The sequence below is a fragment of the Dysidea avara genome, chromosome 13 (assembly GCF_963678975.1).
Source record: "Dysidea avara chromosome 13, odDysAvar1.4, whole genome shotgun sequence".
In the NCBI taxonomy this organism is placed as follows: domain Eukaryota; kingdom Metazoa; phylum Porifera; class Demospongiae; order Dictyoceratida; family Dysideidae; genus Dysidea; species Dysidea avara.
In genome coordinates, this window is record NC_089284.1 from 15,488,587 (window position 1) to 15,505,070 (window position 16,484).

General features: G+C 36.6%; 1 protein-coding gene across 1 annotated transcript in view; it reads right to left on the reverse strand.

Moving 5' to 3' along the window:
* The window catches only part of LOC136242431 (uncharacterized), a 30,718-nt gene that overhangs the window by 5,048 nt on the left and 9,186 nt on the right, over positions 1-16,484 (reverse strand). Inside the window, exons 7-25 of the mRNA XM_066033851.1 lie at positions 16,280-16,384; positions 15,997-16,040; positions 15,624-15,680; positions 15,515-15,567; positions 9,125-9,209; positions 8,532-8,634; positions 6,725-6,816; positions 6,581-6,677; positions 6,485-6,530; positions 6,352-6,435; positions 4,278-4,339; positions 4,071-4,228; positions 3,924-4,019; positions 3,804-3,866; positions 3,687-3,750; positions 1,978-2,109; positions 1,833-1,923; positions 1,683-1,779; positions 1,527-1,616 (exon numbers count right to left, since the gene is read on the reverse strand). Coding sequence (XP_065889923.1) covers positions 1,527-1,616; positions 1,683-1,779; positions 1,833-1,923; positions 1,978-2,109; positions 3,687-3,750; positions 3,804-3,866; positions 3,924-4,019; positions 4,071-4,228; positions 4,278-4,339; positions 6,352-6,435; positions 6,485-6,530; positions 6,581-6,677; positions 6,725-6,816; positions 8,532-8,634; positions 9,125-9,209; positions 15,515-15,567; positions 15,624-15,680; positions 15,997-16,040; positions 16,280-16,384 — 1,619 coding nt within the window. The remainder of the gene's footprint in view (positions 1-1,526; positions 1,617-1,682; positions 1,780-1,832; positions 1,924-1,977; positions 2,110-3,686; positions 3,751-3,803; positions 3,867-3,923; positions 4,020-4,070; positions 4,229-4,277; positions 4,340-6,351; positions 6,436-6,484; positions 6,531-6,580; positions 6,678-6,724; positions 6,817-8,531; positions 8,635-9,124; positions 9,210-15,514; positions 15,568-15,623; positions 15,681-15,996; positions 16,041-16,279; positions 16,385-16,484) is intronic.

Genomic DNA, 16,484 nt, shown 5'->3' on the forward strand with positions numbered 1-16,484 from the left:
TGTAATACCATCATTCATATCTTGTTTCACTACTTTTTATTACTTGTGTCCCTACTTTGTTTTAAATTATATATAAATATTCAGTTTTATGTTATAGCATACAGCTATAAATGTGTGACTGTTCTATTAGGTCGACTGCTATATTAGAGTATCTCAAGTCAGCCTCTAGCCTACCGAGACCTAGGCATGGTCACTATTCCTTATTTTCACTGTGCTATTATTATAAATACAGCTAAACCAATAAGGGGTGTGGTGATCATGCTCGAATAAATAGATTGTTAAGAGGTGTGGTCTCCACACTTGATTATTATTATTAATCAAACCAAGATCATTAATGGGCGTAGTCTCAAACCTATCATGAAGTTACAGGTATCTACTGGGTGTCCAGTACCTTTTACAGTAACTAGAACTTTAAATATTTTTGTGGCATCTAATTATGCTACTCAAGGGAAGTGTTGATACAGAAAATTAACACCTGGACATGGTTTTGTTGCATGAAGAAGATGATAATAAGCCTGTTTGAAGATAAAAGGACAGGACGCAGAGGGCATGCACTTGTCAGAACCCTAAAAAGGCCATCCCACTGATGATATTGTGGCATAAAATGGTGGCTGTATGCTGCCTTGTTTGGCCTCCAGCCTTGCAACCATGGTCAGGCAGGCAGGCAGGCAGGCAGGCAGGCAGGCAGGCAGGCAGGCAGGCAGGCAGGCAGGCAGGCAGGCAGGCAGGCAGGCAGGCAGGCAGGCAGGCAGGCAGGCAGGCAGGCAGGCAGGCAAAATCCGAGTTTGGATGATTTAAAAAAAATTCTATATCCAGCTGCTTGTAAGTGTTTTCTTGTTTTCAATGCTGTATTTGATGTTAGAAGGACTAATATTATTTTGTAAAGGTGATTTTCAACACATAAGATGTTTCTAGGATGGTTTTAAAGGTGGAGTTTTAGGCAGTACAAGTCATTTTTGGGGGATTCCTACTTAAACAGTGTTACAATTACTATGTACAATTACTCAAATGATCACTGAGAATATGTACTTTTATTATGGGATAGCACACACGATTTTAGGAATACATCGTACAATACTACCGAGAGTTTGGGCTTTCCTGCCCAATAATATCACCCAAAATGGATGCATCATGGACCTGAATATGAAGTGGAATGGCCAAACAGTTTCAGAAATTGATAGTCAGGGTACGAATTCAAACTCAAAATTTCTTCAATGGTCTGTCCGGTACCATGTTACAAAAATGTAAATGAACAAAGGAATTTAAATTTGAGTAGGATCACAGAAATAAATAGTAAAACAAGGAGGTCACCTACACCTGCAGTTATCTAGTAGACACCTTATCCCTACTTCAGTCATTGCTATATTATTGACAAGCTATAAGATTCAAGTAAGAATTTAAAACCCCAGTATAGCTGCAGGTGTAGGCTACCTCATTTCTATGATACTCACTGGAAGTTTAAATTCCTAATTTTCTCTTGTATTTGTATAATAAAAATTAAGGTATTTATTACACTAGCAACTCACATCAGAACAAACTGCTGATTGCAACATAGCATCAAATATTCCTTCAGGAACATCCAAATTAAGAGATGTTTTCTGATTGGTTAATATACTCTATAGGAATACAATATTCATGAGTACCTACTAAGTTCTGTTTGACACAAAACACTTGTTTATCACCTCAAAAGCAGTTCCATCTGCTGTTAAATTCAGCAAGTGCTTGTACCCAAATGTCGGTATACAATCTTCTAGATCTACTCCACATGTATTGGTAACACTACATAACAACATTATATACATAGCTACAGAGTGCAGACATCATAGACCCACTGTTCAGGATCCACATGTATAAAAGGTGTCAAAGGCTTATCCACATAAACTCCGAATCCAATTTGATTATTGGTTGATGTCAAAGTTTGCACTAACCATAACAATACAAATACACTTAAAGATAGTAACAACCTAAAGTACATACCTATAGAAGATGTCAATGTTCTTATAACAGCTACATCATTTCTCATTGAATAAGAATAGTCCATCGACATGTAATAATCTGTTGCATCTACTACTGATGGCCTAACTCGAACCTGAAATGATACCTCCCCATCTGTAACCATAAAGCATCTGATAACACATACATTAATTTTGTTGCTAGATTCAAGACACATGGTAGGCCCAAGAAGCCAGCATGTCACACCATGCAGTGTGTTGTTGATGGGAAGGACAACAATGTAATTTCTCTCTCCATGCTGCCTTTATGAATTTTTGCCATGGAAATGCTGTCCACCTTTAGTAGTTCATATACCAAATTTGAGACAAATTGTTTCAGGCATTGAGCTTTCAAAAATTGACTTAATTTCTTTATTTTTTCTTTGTTTTGCACACTTACAAATGTTGCCATAAAACACAAACACATTATTTGACCACCTTGACATTTGGCACACATAAGGTGGATTTAATGGTAAATCTTGGTACCAATTTTGGTCTGAATATGATAAATATTCACCGAATTATTAATGATTATACACGAAAAATAACACCAATATGTTGTGACACCTACAACGTAAACTGCTTTTATGGGAGGGTGAAAATTGGTACGTTGATAGGTTAACTATCAAACCTCAAACCTTTTGTGGTTTGGAAGAAATTGGAACAAAGACTATGAAGATACAGCATGAAAATCAACAGTGTATAACAATCATAAGATCTAGTTTTGCTGATAAAAAATGATTCATGCTTACCAAGCAAACTGCATAAGGAATGAGCCAAAAAGGTTGATTAGTCATCATAAAAAGGCTTTAGAATAATCAGACTATAAACCAATACAAAACCAACTACATGAAACAAGTATGCAATCAAGATACTCTAATGGCACAGTCATCCTATCAGAACAGTCAGTCTACGTATTCTATTAGAATGTTCAGTTTCATTAATAGTCACCATGTATGCAGTTCAGGAGATGACAAGTCACTGTAGAGAGTTGGCTACAAACAAGTCACGTTGTAAAGAGTTCAGCTACAAAATAAGTCACCCTGTGGAGAGTTCAGTATTAAACATGTCACCCTGTAGAGAGTGTAGCTACAAACAAGTCACCTTGTAAGGAGTTCAGCTACAAATAAGACACCCATAAGTTGCAAGTCACCAGAAAATTTAGCTATAATACAAGTCACCCAATAGAGAGCTCAGCTACATTACAAGTTACCCTGTAGAGACTTCAGGATATCAACAAGTGACCCTATACAAAACAACACGTCCATATTGTCAGTGCTTAGAATATGGGGGTCAGTATTGTGGTAATGGTGGGCTTTTTGTCTTGCATGGTATTTACTATTATAAAATGATTGGCATTTAACTATTTATTTATTTATTTATTAAAGCTTTACAGCTCAATTGCTGAAGACCTGGTCCTAGAGACCTTCAGTAGAGAAAGATGGCTGAATGATTATTTAAAGATGTATGTTTGAAAAGTTACAGAAATGAGAAAAGTCCATGACTAGACCTGGATGGACAGCCTCAATCCTGCAGCAATTCAATTTAGCTTGAACACTTACAGGAGTCTGCCAGGCAGTCACTCGATGTTTTCTCATTGTTAATTTCATGTATCTGTATCCATAGGAACCCCGGAGTGTGACTTATTATCTCAAAGTACCCCAATGGACATTATTTTATTACTTGTGTACATACTTTCCGTCAATGTCAAGTTCAGTTTTTGTGGTCTAATCTGCACCGTGGATGAATAAGGCTCATCCTACAGGATTATAAAAAATTCCATATGTCACACATAGATCAAGGTTATCTTACTTTAGTGGCAATGACTTCATTGTTACCACTAACAGTTGGTAAAAGTGCTGGCAAGAGTTGCAACTATTTGTAAGAAGAAAAAGTTAGTTAAAACTTTACACAACTAAAGCACCAATTCACTTCAATATTAGTATTCCCAGTTATGTCAAAGGACAATTCATTGTTGTTTTGAAGAATCATATTGACAACTGGTAAAGGTTGTCCGTCAATGATGTTCTGTGTAAAAATAAACTGATCACGACACAACAGTGTTAATGTACTACTGACCATAATTGTAACAGTGTGATTGATACACACAGGATCATCATTTAATAATAAAATTAATTCACTCGTTATATTGCTACTGCCAGATGATGTAAAGACTATTCGTGGTTGATTACCTCTTGACACAAACAGTGCATCACCAACTAGGACCACTTGCAGTGCTATGAGACACAACAACAATTAGCATTCCCATTTTGTAAACACACATACCAATTTCTCTAGGGTTGAATCCATTGATGCCACTGTATGATAAGCACACTTCCAAAACAATTCTACAGACAAAAAGACCACAGACTGTCAGTATATAATAAATGCTACAGTATTACTGTAATTTGCTTTATTTTTTGTTGTAAAATAATTTTTGTATGCAAAACTTGTATGAAAATTTCTTACACAAAAATTTTTACATAAGATCAAACACTCTAATAGAGCAGTCATTCACGCAAATCATACAAAAATATTTTTACACAAAATTTTTTTACATGAAAATAAATGGCATACTAGCAACAATATGCAATAACTGCGTACTATACTATTATTAAGCACATGTGCTTATAAAGAGTTACTTGTGAAATTGTACTGTGCTTGTTAAGTGCATGTGCCACAGGATAGTATTAGTTCCCACACATTTTCCAAGCAATTAGCATACCACTATTCAGTCAAACAGTTGAGGAAACGGTACAGACAATTGGCAATGGCTTACTCGTCTTGCAATTGTTATTACACACGCAAGGTTCTTAAGCACATATTGTCTGTTAAGCGCACATGTCTATACACCTGTTTGTTAAGTGCATATAGAATGGCAGCTATTGATCATTAGTACAAATCAGATGTGTTACAGTACACTTGGTGCTTCATCAAGCAGACATTACTGCCAGTAATAATGATAGCTGCATACCACTTTGCAAGGTTACCTTTACTGTCACCACTAATTAATCATCTGGTTGACTGAAATGTTATTTCTCAAAAAAAATTTTAGTTGTTTCTCAGGGCTCAGCTCAATATATATATTGTAAGTGTACAACCAGTGCAACCTGTACACAAATTATCGTGTTAGTGCATTATGCACTGAGTTCCAATAATCCATAAATATTTTAGATCATTTGGGGTTCAAAATTTCCAAACATTAACCATGTGAAACTAACTGCCATAAATCATGCTGCAGCTAACATCAAATAGCAAAACAATGTTTTTCTATCAGTTCTGCTGGTTAACTACCTTGCATGACCCTAATATTTTAACTACACATGTGCCTTGCCTACCCTTTTTCTGGTTATGCCTCAAATTGTTTCACTTGTAAATAGGGTTCTGAGATACAGGGAATTTTGCATATCACATATCACTGCGACAAACCTGCTCAATACAGTACTATATCACAATACTGATAATGGACCACATGCACTACCCAGTCACCCAAATGTAACATGACTACTCTATTAGAGTATATCAATTACAATTGATGCTTTCTAGCAATTTTCTTGATAGCTGCAAACAAAACAAATGTAATTAACAGCATTTCAGGAATTGCTTTAGAAAATATAAGTAATTTAGGGAATAATTAGGTAAAGTAAAAAAAGAATTTTGCTAGAAAGAAAAATATAGGGAGCCTTAAGCATATTACATGGGTCTCTAAATGGGTTTTTGTCACCATTTTCTTGGAGTTATGTCAGGTCCTTAATACACTTTACATGTACAATAACTGTTGAATACTAACATGAAAAAAAACTGGCACAAATGAACATGTTGCCTCACCTTCAGGGATCTGCTTGCCAGTATCAACTATAATATTTGCCATTTTCCTTTAACGCTATTGCATTTTCACTTGGTTTAGTGGCCAAATTGGGCTAAATGCAGCAGCCATTGATGGCAACATAAACTAGCAATTACTGAACTATCCATGTTACTGGTGGAGCACTATCCTGGCTAGGGTAGATGAATGCTCTATTAGAGTATCTTGGTCTTTTGCAAGTAAACTTATGATTTTTAATTACTTATTGAAAATTATCCTATTATTCCTGATTCTTTTTATCACCTATTTTTTCAGCATGGTCCTTAGACCCATTGCCACATACACATGTCAAATTACCAAGTGGACAATTACTGAATATCCATGCTCTATCACACAATCATTTATCATGGAGGGTATATGCTCTTGGTACATACAGTTCATAAAAATACATACATATCACTATGCTGACCGAGTAAAGGACTAAACAATTATCATGTGATTAACAATAAGTCTATGCACAACTATTGAAGGACATTGTTAAAACACTTAACTCACTGTCTTGTATACACACCACCATCACTACATGTGGTACAGTCCCATTCACTAGTAGTCACAGTAACATTAACTGGTGGTAGTCCTCTGTAGGTATATACTACATGTAAACACATCTACCACTAGTATACTATACCTCAGTAATACTACTATTTGTGACATGAATGAACCAACAGCAAAATCTGTAATTATCATAGATATCTAATACATGTCTCAACCATTAGTCATCTACCATTAATTCCATTATTATCAACGTCCACAGCATTTGATAGTGATGTACCAAATCCAATTAGATTGTCTGCAACATTTAGTTGAGCCCCAATTATTGCCTATGAGTACTAGTATGTCAAGCAATCCTCACGAAAAAGAAATCAACCTGTGATCTGATCATTAAGTGAGCTGAATCTTTTCCATTGTATATAAAGACTGTACCAGATCCTTCACCAAATGGTTGACTGATGGCTACATCTGTATGTATTTAGTAATACATATTAGCTACACAAACATTGAGTGCTCCTTAAAAGTAATATAACTTCTTGCTGTATGCCATATATATACATATAGTTATAGTGGAACCCTCTCAGCCTTGGAGTTCAGTACACTTGTTCATAGTGCCCTTTGTATGGACCCCTAACATTAGGACTTTATTAAGGAAACTTTAACTTGATCTTAGGATATCTGGAAGAAAGGGGTCACAGTTCTTTGCTAACACGTGCTGATTTCACATCACTATTGCAATATTATTCTGTGTGTGGTCCTTAACTTATCATAGCTAAATAGCATTGTTACAAACACATCTTGAAAATCATTTACTTATGGGCATGGCCCATGAAAAAACATCACCCAAAAACCAACCTCACTTTTCCCTAATGACAATGAAGCAGTATTGGTTAGGTAAAACTAACCCCACGCAAGCCTTCAGATCAACCTGAAACACTTTCAACAAGTTGCTAAAAATTACTAAACGGAATTTTCTAGTGAACAACTGACAGAGTAACTGACTGAGTAATTGACTGATGCCTTAAAGCGTAACTCGATAACGGCTAAGGCTACGGGCTTGATTTTTTCACTGTTCGACGTCACTTCAGCCGGACATGTGCCTTTTGGCATACTGCAGTACATACAATGCATTCTTCAAGGACTTACCAGTGTCCTCCTTTGCATCCCATTTATCTTTGCTGACAACAAAAGGTGTTGATTTGGCAGTAGCTAGCACGTGATGGATGCTTTGAACAGCTCTTGATTCGTAATGGGTTGAAGATAAATGACCACAAAACATAATGAATGGATACTTCACTTTTCAGATGATAATTGATAGCCAGGGGGCATGGCACCATTTCTTTCTTTTGATGCAGTAGCGTGGGTTCGCCAGTCATAATAATGTTATTTTACAAAAAAAAAGTTACAAACAAGTACGCAAAAAATTTGGAATTTTCAACTACTGTAGAGTAGGGACCATAGCACATCGATAAAAAGTACTGAAACAAGCTGAAGTAGTGCACGATATTAAATCACAGTAAAGAAGTGCTATATATATCCCTACTGTGCTCAAGATACTGTAATGGACACTAGCTATAATGGAAATGCACAGTAGAGATATAACACTTTTAATTGTTTACTGTGATTTAATAACGTGCACTACTACAGCTTGTTTCAGTACTTTTTATCAATGTGTTATGATCCCTACTCTAGTTGAAAAATCCAAATAATAACATGTATATTGATAGAAGCTAGCTATAGTATGTACTCATTGAGCTGGATCCTCAAAAGCATTTAATAACTCATGGATGCAAGTACACACAATCTTGAAATTTTGCTCATTTGTTACACTGCTTGACCTGCTAAAAATATTTCAAAATCTTTTTATTGACACAATATTTATGGCCAATCGCAATTTTCACCATACATTTCCTATGGTAAAGCCATAATAGTACAGTGTCTGTTACAACTTTTTTTCGAACTTGTAATGGGACCAAACCATACGTGTTTGTTGTTGACACCTTTGCTGTCACCGCTAATCATCTGGTTGGCTAAAAATGTTAACTCTCTTGAGAAAATCCATTTAGCTGTTTTTTAGGATCCAGCTCAACTTGTACATGCTATAGTGGTACATCTGTTTAGCAAAAAAGCAATTCTGATGTGTTTTAAAGGTAGGATCTGTAATTTAATGCTTACACATATACCTTCAAATCCATCTCCATTAATGTCTCCAAGTCGTACCATTGCATAGCCAAACTGACCATATGGGAGGTCTCCATCATATAACTGAGGATCCTGCAAGCTTCCCTATTATCAACCACATATATAAATAACATCAGTAGAAGTCACGCTAAGAATTACCACTATTGAGCACAGGTCATTTATTAAACCCCATCATGAGTAGGATATCATTGTTATCAACCCAATGCTGAGGTGAAGCCAAGGCTGAGGTGTTGATAGCAAAGATATCCTACACTTTGAAGTACTCAACTTCACAAACAATAATTTATGACAATTGCTGAAACCGAGGGACATGCCTTCTATCCCACACTTTGAAGCATTTGACTTCATAAACAATGTGACAATGAGTCTAAATAAGCAAGTATATGCATGGTTTCAAACTTTCAATTTTTGCTGTGCTTGTAGTTTTAGGATATAGCTCCTTTGACACATAAATTTAAACAAATGAATGTGTAAATCATCTACAGGGGAACTACCATATGTACTCCTAGTTTTTGATGTAGGGCTTCAGTGGGATAGAAAGGACAAAAACAATTAACAAACATATTGTGCTCACTGCAATATTCCGGTACACATAGACTCGTCCAACTTCTGGAGGTCCACTTGAGAAGAATGGAGCCCCAACTAGTAATTCATCAAAGCTGAAAATTAAGTATTACACCAAATAATACAAACATATACTTTGCCACATGGAAATTTGAAATTATATATCAGAGGGAAAAATAAATTCTAGTGTACCTGTTCTTACTAAGTAAGAGTTGATGGCAATGTGTTAAGCATTACAGGTAACTGGTAGCTATAGACTAGTATAGTTTATTACACTAAATAATAGCCACTTATCAAAGATCTTAGTACCAATAACAAAATTTTAAGGCTTAAAATATTATTATTCAAATGTTATAATTATGAAAAGGACTCATATCCTCACAGGGTGGTTTTTATTGGGTCAATGTTATTTTTATAAGTGTAAGGAAAACTAGAAATTTAACATTTGAGTGTAGCTATAGGGATCATCGAAATAAAAAGTGATAAAACAAGGGATCATCTACACCTGCAGCTATATATTTCAGTCACATTCAGCCTATCAATAGTATAGGCATGAATGAAGTAGCCTCTAGGGTGTAAATGTCCACTACAGTATAGCTGTCAGTCACACAATTAATTTTTATATAATGTGTCTGACACTATTCTTTCCTTTGATGTGGTAATGAATTATGTTTAAATACAAAAAGGAAATTTAGAAATTTTACATTTGAGTAGGGATTGTAGCAATGAAACAAGGGAGGTCATCTACACCGGGACTATCAAATACTGAAACGTGAAGTGGCCATTTCATCCATTTATACAGTGTAAAAATGAAGAAAAGTATGAGAAGCACCTCTGTAATCAATCCAGTCACACCACAGAAATTAAAGCACTGAAGCCATGATGTATTACCACAAATCAACACCTATGCAGCAGTGGAGAAAGAAACAGAACAAAGGTAAGTCCATAATGAGCACATTGTAGCTGCTGTGGTTGGTGAAAAGGTATGTCTTGGGGTGATGCAGTGGCAAACAGTGAAGAAATCAAGGGTAGTTGCTTTATTAGGGCAAGTGAATGCTCTACTCAGTCTTCCATTTTGATTTGTGCTAGCAATCTTTGAGAGATATTTCCAAGAAAATCAAGACACACGGTAGTGTGTCGTGCGGCCCAAGAAGCCGGCGCGTAACACCCGTGAGTATATTGACAGGAAGAAAGAAAACGCAATTTTCGCACCTCCGTAGCTCTGTGCTTCCTTGATGAAACAAGACGATTTTTGCTGTGGACATGCCCCCCAACTACAGCACTCTACATTCCAAATTTGAGCGAAATCGCTTCGCGCGTTCCCGAGATATGCGACTTCAAAAATTGGCTGAGTTTCTTCGTTTTTTTTTTTCTTATTTTTCTTTTTCTTGTCGCACACTTACAAAATCTGCTATAAAACTCGAACGCGTTATCCGATTGCCTTGAAATTTGGCACACAGAAGGGGGGTATAAAGGCGCATCTCGGTACCAACTTTGGCTGGAATACCATAAATAGACAAAGAGCTATGAGCAATTATGCACGAAAAATAACACCAATATGTTGTCACGCCTACAGGGTAAACCGCGTATGGGAAGAAGCTGACAATCGGTGGGTGAATAGGTTAACTATTGAACCTCAAACCTTTTGTGGTTTGAAAGAAATCGAGCTAAAAACCAGGAAGATACAGCGAAAAAATCAACAGTGTGTAACAATTACGCAATCGAGATTAGCTAATTTTTAATATTATTATTATTATTATTATTATGCTTGCCACGCCTACCAGGTAAACCGCTTGGGGTAATGCTTTCAAAATCGCTGTACAGATGGAGTTATCATCTTAGAAAGGCTCTTCAATGGTGTAGAAGAATCAGACTTAAAGCCACGGAGTTATACACGAAATCCAACTTGGTGTAGCAAGTGCGAGATCGAGATACTCTAATAGAGCAGTCATCCTAATAGAGCAGTCACCCTGAACAGAATTCAAGAGATCAGTTAGAAATAAGTAACCTGTATAGAGATCAGCTACAAACAAATCACCCTGTAGAGAGTTCAGCTACAAACAATTCACCCTGTTAAAACATCAGTTAGAAGAAGATTTCTTGTAGAGAGCTCAGATACAAACAAATCACCCTGTTGAAAGATCAGCTAGAAGATGTCACCTTGTAGATACTTCAGTTACAAAGAAACCACCATGTAGAGAATTCAGCTACAAACTAGTGACCCTGTAGATACATCAGCTAGAAGAAGTTACCTTGTAGAGAGTTCAGCTACAAAGAAACCATTCTGTAAAGAGCTCAGCTGCAAACAAATCACCTATACAGAATTCAGCTACAAACAAATCACCCTGTAGAGAGATCAGCTAGAAGAAGTTACCTTGTAGATAGTTCAGCTACAAACAAATCATCCTGTAGAGAGATCAGCTAGAAGAAGTTACCTTGTAGATAGTTCAGCTACAAACAATTCACCCTGTACAGAGCTCAGTTAAAAGAGGTTTCCTTGTAAAAAGTTCAGCTACAAACAAATCACCCTGTAGAGAGATAAGTAAGAAGAAGTTACCTTGTAGATCGTTCTGCTACAAACAATTCACCCTGTAAAGAGATCAGCTAGAAGAAGTTACCTTGTAGAGAGTTCAGCTACAAAGAAACCATCATGTAGAGAATTCAGCCGCAAACAAATCATGTATAGAGAGTTCAGCTACAAACAAATCTCCCTGTAGAGAGATCAGCTAGAAGAAGTTTCCTTGTAGAGAGTTCTGCTACAAACAAATCACCCTGTAGAAAGATCAGCTAGAAGAAATCACCTCATAGAGAGTTCAGCTTCAAAGAAACAATCATGTGAGAGTTCAGGTACAAACAAATTGTCCTGTAGAGAGATCAGCTAGAAGAAGTTACCTTGTAGAGAGTTCAGCTACAAAGAAACCATCATGTAGATAGTTCAGGTACAAACAAATCACCCTGTAGAAAGATCAGCTATAGAAGAAATCACCTTGTAGAGAGTTCAGCTACAAAGATCTATCGTGTAGAGAGTTTAACTACAAACAAATCACCCTGTAGAAAGATCAGCTATAGAAGAAATCACCTTGTAGAGAGTTCAGCTACAAAGAAACCATCATGTAGAGAGTTCAGCTACAAACAAATCGGCCTGTAGAGAGATCAGCTAGAAGAAATTACCTTGTAGAGAGTTCAGCTACAAAGAAACAATCATGTAGAGAGTTCAGCTGCAAACAAATCACCTGTAGAGAGTTCAGCTAGAAACAAGTCACCCTGTAGAGAGATCAGCTAGAAACAAGTCACCTTGTAGAGAGTTCAGCTAGAAGAAGTAACATTGTAGAGCTACAAAGAAGCTACCATGTAGAGTTCAGCTGCAAACAAATCACCCTGTAGAGAACTCAGCTACAAACATATCGCCCTGTAGAAAGATTAGCTAGAAGAAGTTACCTTATAGGGAGTTCAGCTATGAACAGATCACCCTGTAGAGAGTTCAGCTACAAACAAATCACCCTGTAGAGAGTTAAGTTACAAAGAAACCACCATGTAGAGAGTTCAGCTGCAAAAAAAATCAATCACTCTGTAGAGAGTTCAGCTAGAAGAAGTCACCTTGTAGAGAGTTAAGCTGCAAATAAATCACCCTGTAGAGAATTCAGCTACAAACAAATCACCCTGTAGAAAGATCAGCTAGAAGAAGTTACCTTGTAGAGAGTTCAGCTACAAAGAAACCACCATGTAGAGAGTTCAGCTGCAAACAAATCACCTGTAGAGAGTTCAGCTAGAAACAAGTCACCCTGTAGAGAGATCAGCTAAAAACAAGTCACCCTGTAGAGAGTTCAGTTAGAAGAAGTCACATTGTAGAGAGTTCAGCTACAAAGAAACTACCACGTAGAGAATCCAGCTGCAAACAAATCATCCTGTAGAGAGTTCAGCTAGAAGAAGTCACCTTTTAGAGAGTTCAGCTACAAAGCAACCACCATGTAAAGAGTTCAGCTGCAAAAAACTCAATCACCTTGTAGAAAGATCGGCTAGAAGAAGTTACCTTGTAGAGAGTTCAGCTACAAAGAAACCACCATGTAGAGAGTTCAGCTGCAAACAAATCACCTGTAGAGAGTTCAGCTAGAAACAAGTCACCCTGTAGAGAGTTCAGCTAGAAGAAGTCACATTGTAGAGAGTTCAGCTACAATGAAACTCCCATGTAGAGAGTTCAGCTGCAAACAAATCACCCTGTAGAGAACTCAGCTACAAACAAATATGCAGTGAAAAAGATCAGCTAGAAGAAGTTACCTTGTAGAGAGTTCAGCTACAACGAAACCACCATGTAGAGAGTTCAGCTACAAACAAATCACCTTCAGCTAGAAACAAGTCACCCTGTAGAGAGATCAGCTAGAAACAAGTCACCTTGCAGAGAGTTCAGCTAGAAGAAGTCACATTGTAGAGAGTTCAGCTACAAAGAAACCACCATTTAGAGAGTTCAGCTGCAAACAAATCACCCAGTAGAAAGTTCAGCTATGAACAGATCACCCTGTTGAGAGTTCAGTTAGAAACAAGGAATCCTGTAGAGAGATCACCTAGAAGTATCGCCTTGTAGAGTTCAGCTACAAACAAATCACCTGTAGAGAGTTCAGCTACAAACAAATCACCCTGTAGAGAGATCAGCTAGAAGAAGTTACCTTGTAGGGATTTCAGCTACAAACAAATCACTCTGTAGAGAGTTCAGCTACAAAGAAACTATTCTGTAAAGAGCTCAGCTGCAAACAAATCACTTGTACAGAATTCAGCTACAAACAAATCGCCCTGTAGAGAGATCAGCTAGAAGAAATACCTTGTAGATAGTTCAGCTACAAACAAATCACCCTGTAGAAAGATCAGTTAGAAGAAGTTACCTTGGAGAAAGTTCAGCTACAAAGAAACCATTTTGTAAAGAGCTCAGCTGCAAACAAATCACCTGTACAGAATTCAACTACGAACAAATCACCCTGTAGAGATCAGCTATAAGAAGTTACCTTGTAGATAGTTCAGCTACAAACAAATCTCCCTGTAGAGAGATCAGCTAGAAGAAATTACCTTGTAGAGAGTTCAACTACAAAGAAACCACCATGTAGAGAGTTCAGCTGCAAAGAAATCACCCTGTAGAAAATTCTGCCAGAAACAAATTGCCCTGTAGAAAGATCAGTTAGAAGAAGTTACCTTTTAGAGAGTTCAGCTACAAAGAAACCATTCTGTAAAGAGCTCAGCTGCAAACAAATCACCTATACAAAATTCAGCTACAAACACATCACCCTGTAGAGAGATCAGCTAGAAGAAGTTACCTTGTAGATCGTTCAGCTACAAACAATTCACCCTGTAGAGAGAGCAATTAGAAGAAGTCACCTTGTAGAGTGTTCAGTTACAAAGAAACCACCATGGAGATTTCTGTAATCAATATATGTGACCGGATTTGCGAAAAGGGGTCTTCCACACACATCCAATTCCGTAAATGTTGGAGACCATAACTCAGTGTTCAAGTAACATATTAACCTGAACATTTCACCATGTATTCAGCTATAGTGGTGCTCACCACTGCCCAAATATCAAGGCAATAGCTCTTTCCAATCTGAAGTTATCAATTGTCAAAGTTGGCAAATTGGACCCCTTTTCGCAAATCCGGTCACATATGTATTATACAGTATATATAATTTGTACATTTACTGATAAAATATTTAAAGTACATCTACTTCATCTTTTCTTCTTCCTGTAGTAAAGAAAAAAGCATAGGTTAAAAAAGTCCCAAAGCTGGCCATAGGCCGGCTTTGGGGTATACAAATACAAAAAGAAATGAAATCTAATCCAAAACAGCCAAGCTGTAAAAAAAGTGTGCGGCCCTCAGAAAGGCTATGGTGAAAAAAGATGTGAAATCCAAGGTGGCGGCCAAGAAATGGCTGCGATGGTAGGTTAGTGGTAAAAATTTTAATAACGACAATTCAGGTGAATTTTTGTGAAGCGGCACAAAAATTCACCTGAATTGTCATTATTAAAATTTTTACCACTAACCTACCATCACAGCCATTTCTTGGCCGCCACCTTGGATTTCACATCTTTTTTCACCATAGCCTTTCTGAGGGCCGCACACTTTTTTTACAGCTTGGCTGTTTTGGATTAGATATTATTATACAGCAAGTAAAAGTCATGAATTTTGAATTCAATTATTCCCAAGAATCCTCTTATTCTTTTCACATAACAATACATAATTGCTGTATACATTGTTTGATTTGACACATTTCATTCAATTGCCATCATTTTCAATGGGAGCATTTAGATCATCAAAAATGAATACTTTTCTAACTTGTGAAAAAGGAAAGGCTAACTTTCTAGATTCAAATACATCAATAATAATATAACTGACATAACAGACAACTACAATTCGCTATACCCATCATTGTTCAGATCTGCTGTAGCCAATGAAAATCCAAAACCAGATCCAACCTTGGACAATGAAAATACTTTTAATTGTGTATTTAACACAACGATGATAATCATACCTGACTTCCTTCAACCCTACTTGTATTAGATAGCGATGAAGTTGAAATACTATAGACCTATGTGATAATATCATTAACTATGGCCCCAAATGCTTTTAAAAAACAAACAATGTATGAACAAACAGTTGTAAACTAATGCTATAAAGTATAATCTGTACGACATAGCTACAGTGCATATGTAGCTGACCATGTGATATACGTAGTATATATAATGTGGGACTATGTACACAAATATGTGGGCTATATACTATTGAAGATACAGTGTGTTACATTCTGTTTGAGTCATAGCTTTGCTTAGATATAGTTCTTACATTTTTTATGTGAATTATCCTCATAACATAACATAATTTATACTACACAATTTTATGCTCACACTTCCAAAACTATTTGAATCACCAATTGCAGAAACAACAGCATCTACATAAAAGCACATCATAATAATAATAATAATAATAATAATAATACAAGTAAAGAAAACACTCAATTTGAAAAATACCAACTTCTAGCAAATACGGCTACAATTATAGAGTCTGTTAAGAGCAAATCACACTATAGTTTAAGTGATAAGGTCTTGATTTGCCAATTTCAATAACCTTGCTTACTGAACTCACTGATGTAAAACAACACACTAAATGTACACTAGTCACAGCTCTGACCTGCTGTGGATGATATGGCACCAACTGCTGTTTCATATCCAAAATAATTATCTGTTGCTTCTCCCATTGAGAATTCAACTGGCATTGAATCATCAAACAGTGCTCCTGTAACAAATTACAGATACTGTTTAGGAACATTGAGTAATTAAATATTACAAGAGTAGATATACATCAGAGAGGGATAATCGTAATCTTTTAAGTAATT